This window comes from Drosophila sechellia, chromosome 3R, assembly GCF_004382195.2.
Source record: "Drosophila sechellia strain sech25 chromosome 3R, ASM438219v1, whole genome shotgun sequence".
NCBI classification, from domain to species: Eukaryota; Metazoa; Arthropoda; class Insecta; order Diptera; family Drosophilidae; genus Drosophila; species Drosophila sechellia.
The window spans coordinates 23,252,677-23,261,022 of record NC_045952.1 but is presented as its reverse complement, the minus strand read 5'-3'; the positions used below and the strand labels follow the sequence as shown (position 1 = coordinate 23,261,022).

General features: G+C 47.1%; 3 protein-coding genes across 4 annotated transcripts; 1 reads left to right on the top strand and 2 right to left on the bottom strand.

The window, feature by feature from the left end:
* The first annotated feature begins 5 nt into the window (after positions 1-5).
* On the top strand, positions 6-1,496 carry LOC6607790 (methionine aminopeptidase 1). The gene is made up of 3 exons (XM_002032513.2): positions 6-298; positions 368-1,105; positions 1,164-1,496. Exons 1-3 carry the CDS (start codon positions 145-147, stop codon positions 1,394-1,396), a joined length of 1,125 nt encoding a protein of 374 aa, XP_002032549.1. The 5' UTR covers positions 6-144; the 3' UTR covers positions 1,397-1,496.
* Positions 1,429-1,904, bottom strand: LOC6607789 (DNA-directed RNA polymerases I, II, and III subunit RPABC5). Its single transcript, XM_002032512.2, has 2 exons — positions 1,711-1,904; positions 1,429-1,630 (listed from the first exon to the last, which is right to left on the bottom strand). Exons 1-2 carry the CDS (start codon positions 1,803-1,805, stop codon positions 1,522-1,524), a joined length of 204 nt encoding a protein of 67 aa, XP_002032548.1. The 5' UTR covers positions 1,806-1,904; the 3' UTR covers positions 1,429-1,521.
* An 87-nt stretch (positions 1,905-1,991) lies between these two features.
* Positions 1,992-6,737, bottom strand: LOC6607788 (mastermind-like protein 2). 2 transcript variants are annotated; one of them, XM_002032511.2, is made up of 4 exons: positions 6,261-6,737; positions 3,817-4,374; positions 2,336-3,706; positions 1,992-2,273 (listed from the first exon to the last, which is right to left on the bottom strand). In XM_002032511.2, exons 1-4 carry the CDS (start codon positions 6,264-6,266, stop codon positions 2,112-2,114), a joined length of 2,097 nt encoding a protein of 698 aa, XP_002032547.1. In that variant the 5' UTR covers positions 6,267-6,737; the 3' UTR covers positions 1,992-2,111. The 2 variants fall into 2 exon arrangements, with proteins under 2 accessions (XP_002032547.1, XP_032576373.1); XM_032720482.1 differs by having other exon boundaries at positions 2,336-3,448.
* Positions 6,738-8,346: the final 1,609 nt, after the last annotated feature.

Genomic DNA, 8,346 nt, shown 5'->3' with positions numbered 1-8,346 from the left:
ATATTGCTTATAGTCATATAATGGTATGAAAAGTATTTATTTTAAATCTGACAGGTATTTTCTATCGGCATCGGTGCGGTCACGCTGTGTTAAACTATTTTTGGCAGGCACGGAATTTTTTCTCGCAGTAATTGTTAAAATATAATGACTCAAAAGTGCGAGACCACCCACTGCGGCAAGGATGCGACCCTGCAGTGCCCCACCTGCCTGAAGTTGGGCATCAAGGGCTCCTTTTTCTGCTCGCAGCCGTGCTTCAAAGGATTCTGGAAGGAGCACAAGGCGATTCATGCTCTTGCAGGTCAGTTTGAGAAATTCTTTTTCCTAATAAGTTGGATTGCAATGAAACCATGTTATGTTTTTCACTCAGCCGGTGCCTCGAACTCTGCCGAACAGGATGGAGCCTACAATCCATGGCCACAGTTCCGCTTCACCGGCAAGCTGCGCCCGTTCCCACAGACTCCCAAGCGAACAGTTCCGAACGCCATACAACGTCCGGATTACGCCGATCATCCAGCTGGACGTTCACTCTCGGAGGAAGCCCTCCGGGGCACCAAGATTAAGGTGCTGGACGACGAGGAGATCGAGGGCATGCGAGTGGCCGGCAGATTGGGTCGGGAATGCTTGGATGAGGGCGCCAAAGCCGTGGAGGTGGGCATCACCACCGACGAACTGGATCGTTTGGTCCACGAGGCCGCCATCGAGCGGGAGTGCTATCCGTCGCCCCTGAACTACTACAACTTCCCCAAGTCCTGTTGCACATCGGTCAACGAGGTGATTTGCCACGGCATCCCTGATCAGCGTCCTCTACAGGATGGAGATCTCTGTAACATCGATGTGACCGTCTATCATCGCGGCTTCCATGGCGATCTCAACGAGACCTTCTTCGTGGGCAATGTCTCGGAGAAGCACAAGAAGCTGGTGCAGGTCACCCACGAGGCGCTCAGCAAGGCCATTGAGTTCGTGCGTCCTGGGGAGAAGTATCGCGATATTGGCAACGTAATCCAAAAGTATGTGGCACCACATGGATTCAGCGTGGTGCGCAGCTATTGCGGTCACGGCATTCACCGTGTTTTCCACACAGCTCCCAATGTGCCTCACTATGCCAGTAAGTTTTCGAGCTGACTAAAAGTACTTTGAATATTATTAATGTCCTTACTTTGCAGAAAACTCTGCCGTAGGAGTAATGGCCCCTGGCCACTGCTTCACCATCGAGCCCATGATCTCCGTTGGCGTCCAGAAGGCTGAAACCTGGCCAGATGACTGGACTGCTGTTACCGCCGATGGCCTATACTCCGCCCAGTTTGAGCAGACACTGCTGGTCAACGAAACCGGATGCGAGATTCTCACCAAGCGTCGCGAGAACAACGGACAGCCGTGGTTCATGGACAAGATGTGAAGGGCGACCAACTTGGGCTAATACATAACTTCTAGGGCTATCGATCAAGCTTTAATTTGTAATTTTACAATAAAATCTAGAGTTTCTATTCCCAAGTCCAGTCTGGATGGTTTCCATTACTCCGTTCACTTCTCCAGAGGAGCATAGTTGAGCAGTTTCTCGATGAGATCCACGTGGCCCAGGAGCATGCGACGGCAGCAGTACCTCTTTAGACCCAAAGCATCTAGAGCATCTCTGGGATTGGATTGTAAGATATAATACATATATTTTCTATGATGAAATGCGGCGTGGAAAGACTTTCCCGCGTGACTTACCCTTCGGTGTATTCCGCTTGCAGGAGACCCAAATACGACTCCCACTTGTTGCCAATGACCTTGCCGCAGGTGAAACAACGGATTGGAATAATCATTTTGTATATCAGGCTATAATTCTTAGGCAAATCAATAAAAATGTGCAATCACAACAATGTTTTTGGTAAAATGTGTTTTTACTTGGTTTGGTGTGACCAGAGTGCAGTAGTAATTTTATCTCACCAGCATTACAATGTATCGATAACAGAAAAACTTATCGCCATTCAAAGGAACGCCAACGAATATTTGAATAAATTAATGGTTATTTTTATTAACTACCGACTGCTCGCTATATGAATGCGTTTTTACAAATGAGTGTGTAAATAAATATTTTTGAACAGCGTCGAAGACTAAAAGTGCCTTAACTAATTACTGCTGGCCGTGAGATGCTCGCCGGCCACTTCGACGGAGGTGGATACCTCGAACAAATCTTTGGCTGACTCCTCGCTGTCGCCGTCGTTCTGACCCGTACTAGACACATCCTCCACCGTGCCCTTTTTCACATCATCCGACCTCTTTTGTAGTCGCTATACATGGAAAGTCCCAAATGTTATTTATACGGAAGGATTTCATGTCTAATTTCACGTACCGATTCGGCGGCCTCCTCGTCGGGCACAAAGATGCGAAGTGGCGTGTTGGCGCCAAGTTGCTGCTGCACCAATCGCTGGTGCTCCTCGAATGCACTTGCTGCTGGATCCTGAGCCACCTGCTGCTGCTGCTGCTGTTGTTGCAGCTGCTGCGGCGGATGGTGCTGCACTGGTTGCTGCAACTGCTGTTGCTGCTGCTGCAGTTGCAAGAGCTGCAACTGGTGCTGCTGGTGTTGCTGCTGCAAGTGTTGCTCCTGTGCCTGGGCCTGCAGTACCTCGAACTGCTGCTGTTGCTGCTGCTGGTACTGAGCCTGAGCCCTCAGCTCCTCCAGATGCAACTGATGTTGCTGCTGCTGCTCCTGGGCCTGTGCCTTAAGCTCCTCCAGATGCAACTGCTGCTGCTTTTGCAGCTCAATGGCGGCTTGCTCTGTTTCCAGTTGCTGGCGACGTGCCTCCTCCTCTGCGTAGGCCTGCAGCAATTGGGACGAGTCGTGGGCATGGCCATAGAAGTTGGACACCACGAAGCCGCCTTCCGGAACCGAGGCAGTGACCGCTGACGCCACATTGGGCAGGTGGAAGGAGGCCGTCTCGTAGGCACCCTCATTGGGATCACCCAGTGCCGGAGCGGCAATAAGAGCAGCATATTGTGGCGCCGAATCAAGCACAGGATGGATGTTGTGATGTGGATCCTTGGCTGCCTGCAATATCTGTCCATTGCTAGCCACCTCCTGGGTGAGATCGGCGTTCACGTAACCCGTTTCCACCACCGGTTCCGAGCTGGGCTTAAAGAGTTGCTGCTTGTGGGCCGAGTACAGTTGGTTGGACTGCGTCACCAGGTAGGTGGGATTGTAGATGGGAATGTGGGCAGCCGGAATGGCGGCGATAAAGGACTGGGACTGCACCGCCGGCTGGGCATACTGAATGGGATAGATTTCTGGCGCCGTTTGGGCTGCCGTCTGGGCTCCCACAATCTGAACCAATGGCTGGGCGGGCAGATGGTTGCTCTGGACGTCGGCGGGCAGCGGTTTGTTGTTGCTGGGCGTATTGAAGGATTCGGTGGCGGGGCGAATCTTGGTGGTAGGCAGCGAGGGATCTGGATCTGGGGCAAAGAGTTTCTGCGAACCCGAAATGGGATCGCGAATGGTTTGGTCATTGGTCTCGTCCTCATGCACACTGTACTTCGGTGGCAAATATGTCTGGGGTCGGGCTGAGGAGGATGGTGTTTGGATCTGGGTCTGGGAAGGAGGCTTGTACAGGTAGGAGGTGTCAAGATGACCCTCCTCCACGTCCAGGTGATTGTCGGCCAGGTTCGGTGCGGGTACCGTGTAAATGGGTGCAAAGTGCTCGGTGTTGAAGTTGTTGTGCGTGTCCAGCTGTGGGGGATCAGCATGAATGGAGTTATGTTATATGTTCAGAGGAGTTGGGGGCATGTGCAGTATAAGGATATCTTAGGAGCAGGAAATTTTCAATGGACTCAACTTACCGGCAGATTCTGCAGTTCGCTGTAGCTCACAGCAGTGGGCTTCTCGTACTTAAAGGGTTTGTCGTATCCGAATGTGGGTTTCGTCTTGGGCTTCACATTGTTCAGTTTGATCTTCAGTGGTTTCCGTAGAGATCCAGCTGGCTTCAGGTACACGGGCGACGGACCACTCAGCTTCATGGGACGCGGTGGTCCGCGCAGGTGCTGATGCTGATACTGATGTGGCACATGGATCAGCGGATGCGAGTGAAGATGGGCATGTGAATGAGCGTGCGACAGAACATGGGCAGGATGCACGGAGTGCGGATGGGCCAGATGGGCGGCATGGCTGTGCGCTCCATGTCCAGGACGACCCTTCAGTACCAAGGGCACCGGTTGATCGCTGTGTATTTGGACGACCAGCGTGCGCTGCTTCCCAGGCGCTCCAGCGGATCCAGGACCTCCAGCTCCGATGACGGGACGACTCAGCTGCTTGGAGCTCTTCGGTGGCCAGTTGGTGAAGACCAGCGGACGCTGCTCGCAGTTAGCCAGCGCCAGGAGCAGTGCGAACAGCAGGAATGGCTGGCGAGGATGGGATTGAAAAATGTCAAAAACCATTAAATCAAAAACTTAATTACGCGTACATACAGACATCGAACAAAACGCCGAAAGAAATAAAAACTTTCTAAGCCCGGCAAAGGCGAAGAAAATAAAGGGGCGGTGAGGAAGGAGGAGGGTCTTGTAATCGCTGGACAGCAACAAAACTGTAATGGCCTTAATTTGAACAAATTGGCGGTTTTCTAAAATTTTATCACGTCGCCTGCCATTGGCTACTTAACCAAAGCTGCTTAAGCAAACGAGCCAAACAAAGTAGCTTCGCATTTATAAATACATATATATATTTATACGGGTATGCCATAATACTTTGCCCATTTTCCCCGCTTCGATGGCTGATTAAACTTTCTGTCCACAATACCGTAGAATGAAAGTGAAAAGACCGGCATCGAAATGTCTTCGTTCTGTAATTTTTACTGTCGCATTGTTTACATTTCGGCGGGTATAATGCTTCACTGACTCATTTGGTGACACCTTCATTGATAGGCTTTTGGTGGGCTTTAGAAACTTACAGCCTACCTTATATGTTATATACAATATTTTGGATTTTTTATGCATTTTATATAGCTGAAAGGAAAATATCATGCATTTTCATTTTTATAGAAACATATTTAGGAACCATTAAAATGGAATGCATGTTATTCCTCGAAAAGAATGAGTATGTGCCTCTCCAGCGTGGCTGGTTGGGTCTCTTTAGTCTGGTCGATGGAAGGGGAAGTGGGTAATTTGAGGCGGCCACTGGACATGGCAATTTCACCTGGGCAGCGCAACAGCAGAGCCACTGGAACCACTGGAGCCACCGCAATGACAAGCGGCGGCAATGACAATGGCAATGCGGTGTGCCGTTAGCCAGACGTCAATCAAGAGGTGAAATGCCTAGGCGAGTCCAATACGTATAGTTATTGATTACGTGCTGCGTTTGCTTAAACGGATTGCCGATTGCAACTGAAACTGACTGCAGCGCCGGGGATCGGGGTAATTGCCACCAAATTGGTGGCTTATTGTTTATAGAGTGGTTAGTTAGTAAGTTAGTCAGTTTGTCGCCATTGCAACATGCATAATCATATGCAAATACCAGGGGCCTGCTGGTGAATGAACTGCTGCCAGGAGACGGATGCCCGATGCCAAAGACTGAAAAGTCTGGCAGGGAATGGCCCACGGCGACGGCGGCTAACTCGTTCAACGAAAGTCCAAATGGAATTCGCATAATTTCGGGTTTCCTTTCGGGCTTGGCCGGCAGTGCCATTGAACCTGACAAAGGATTTTTGCCAACGGCCTAGGCGGAACTATTGATCAGCGGGCTGTCGCCACAGCGACGACCATAAACAACGGTGTGGTTAACCCAAATTGCAACTCGAAATGCAACTTTTATTTTAGCGGCAAGCATTTTATTTTCAAGCCCGCTGCACATTGAGGCAGCCGCCTGTGCCTCACAGTTTGCAGCTTGCAACTCACAGTTTGCGATGCAATTGGTGCACGTAAAGCCATCCATTGTCTGGATCTTGGCGAAACTTGGCGCATCAAGTGCTCCCATTGCAAATGAAAGTGCTCGCTTTGCCGGCCACCTTGCAATTTGACAAATATTCCGACGACTTCAATTCAATTGAAGAAGCTACAGCTTCATTGTGCAGCGATTGTAATTGGCTTTGCTGGCGAAGGTGAAGGTGATACCAAATTTGAATGCCAATCTCAGTCTGAAGTCGTTGATCGCCGATGAGCAGAAGAAATACCATTGCATTTGCAATGTAAATTAAAGCCAATCCCTTATTGTCTTATGCTGTGCGCAGTGAGAGACTTTTTAATAACCGCTAATTGTGGCCAACAAACTCATAGTCCCCGCGTGAAACACTTACCCTCATCTTCTTTTGGATTTGCTAGAGATTTTCGCTGTTTTATTGTCGGGTAGCTGGCTGGCTGGCTGGCTGATGGATCTGGTAGAGTGTAGAAAGCTCTGGGGCGAATGTCGAGCGACTTTTGGCTTCTTCTGCTACTCCAGCAGCAAATAGATGAAGATCAAAATGGCAATTAGGTATATAATCACGTCAATTAACTTCATGTCAGCGAGCGCCGCGGCGCTTTCTTCGATCTTAAACTGCACGCACAAAAGATTTGAAAAGAGTTTCGAATATGAATTCGAGGAGCAGCGACGTCCGCACCTGTTCAAGTCGCGAAGACAACTGAGTGTTAGTTGGTCGCTGGTGGCGGACAAAAACCATGTGCCCATCCGCTGGAGTTCCACTGGAATGGAGTGACGACTCGCATTGGAAGTGCGCACTGAAGAAAGTGGTCGGATTTTCTTGACTCTGGCGCCGAATGAAATACGAAAAAAAAATACAAATAAAAAGCCAACAAATAAAACTAGTTTGCAGTGGATAAAGCGCAGCACGCGACCAGCAGCTACATGAATTGCCAGCAAGTGTCCGATTAATCGCAACGAAAGTGTTTTCCCATTGACTGTTCTTGGCCGGCGAAAGAAAGGAGTGAAAGAGACGGCGCCAAACAAAAGACTTAGGCAGCGAACTTGTTGTCGTCTCAAGTCAGCACTCGCTCTTTACCTTAAAAAGCAATGCGGACCAGGCGCTCATGATCAAGAGATGGCCTCTCAATGCCGCCGTCTGTCACCTGTTGGCCCCACTTTTTAACTCTTTTTTTTTTTGCTGAGGCAGCAAACAGGAGCAGAGCCACCGATTGACATTACGAAATGCGGCAGGCACAGTGGGGAAAATAGCAGTCATTTGAAAGCGGAACCAAACAATATTTTGGGAAGAAAAAGTTATTATTTTTAAAATTCATACTTTTTAAGATGATAAGGGGGAGCTTTGTTGCCAATATATTTCATATATTTTTAAACTCATATTTAGCTGCAAAGTAACAAGCATGGAAGGCTAAGCTAAGCTAAGCGTGAAAGCTTTTTCGAATTAGTTTTTGTACAGAAGTCAGCTCAATTGGGAAGGGTTTCGTAGAAAAGCTTGAGCTGTATTTTAAGCGATATTTAATGGTAATGTGACTTAATTCAGATGTGTCCCAAAAACGAATGGATGCATTTTCCATATCCAATGGACTCCGTAGGGTGGGCTTCACATTTCGGATGTACACCAATCGTTTTCAGACACCAAAGGCCCTTCGATGATAATGAGACATGCTTATGAAACGCTGCACAATAATTGGTCGCATTTTATGCAAGGCGCGACATTCAATTTCTAAACGCAATTGGTCATTGGAATTTTATAACGCCCGACCAGCCTTTTTTTGGGTCAGTATTTGGCGGCCCCTAAGTTTTGGGCCATAAATCAAAATTTCACTTTCATAAAGCTGTCAGTTTGGTGGTAATTTCTTTGCTATTTTTTTCTGTATTTATTTTTTATTTTGAAATATTATTTTTAACAAGGTTTTTTAAACATTAACAACATAATATTATTATTATACCTTTTATTTCATACATTTATCATTTCTTTTGCTTTTTTCTTTCGGTTGCGTTTTAGACAAATGTTTAAAATATGCATTTTTAGCTCTTTAATTTGTTATTTAAAATTTTGTTTATTTTTTGTTGTTTTTGCCTTTGCGGGACCGTTTTAAACTAAACTAATTTGTCATTTTATGCTTTCTGCTCTGATTTCGGTTTAGTTTACTTTAATTTCAATGTAAATTAATGATTTTTTTAATCGCTTTTTACGTTTTAGTTATGTCTACGTTTACGTTTTCCGTTGTGTAAATATACCTCATATAAATAGCGAGTAAAAACTAAAAAAATGTAACTACATTAATATGATTTGCATTGTTTTTTTTTTTTTGGGGGGTTTGCATTATTTATACAATTTATTTAGCACACATTGCCGGATGTGTATGTGTGCGTGTGCGGGTATCATGTGAAAGTGCTGCGAAATTATAAAAAATATTTTTTCGTTTTTCTTTTTTTGCTTTGTTTTTAGTTGCTATTTG

Coding starts and splice junctions, on each gene's coding strand:
- LOC6607790 (XM_002032513.2), top strand. CDS start 145: ATGACTCAAAAGTGCGAGACCACCCACTGCGGCAAGGATGCGACCCTG. Junction 299..367: donor GGCGATTCATGCTCTTGCAG/GTCAGTTTGAGA, acceptor TTTTTCACTCAG/CCGGTGCCTCGAACTCTGCC. Junction 1,106..1,163: donor CAATGTGCCTCACTATGCCA/GTAAGTTTTCGA, acceptor CTTACTTTGCAG/AAAACTCTGCCGTAGGAGTA.
- LOC6607789 (XM_002032512.2), bottom strand. CDS start 1,805: ATGATTATTCCAATCCGTTGTTTCACCTGCGGCAAGGTCATTGGCAAC. Junction 1,631..1,710: donor CAAGCGGAATACACCGAAGG/GTAAGTCACGCG, acceptor ATCCAATCCCAG/AGATGCTCTAGATGCTTTGG.
- LOC6607788 (XM_002032511.2), bottom strand. Junction 3,707..3,816: donor GCGAACTGCAGAATCTGCCG/GTAAGTTGAGTC, acceptor GATCCCCCACAG/CTGGACACGCACAACAACTT. Junction 2,274..2,335: donor ACGAGGAGGCCGCCGAATCG/GTACGTGAAATT, acceptor TTCCATGTATAG/CGACTACAAAAGAGGTCGGA.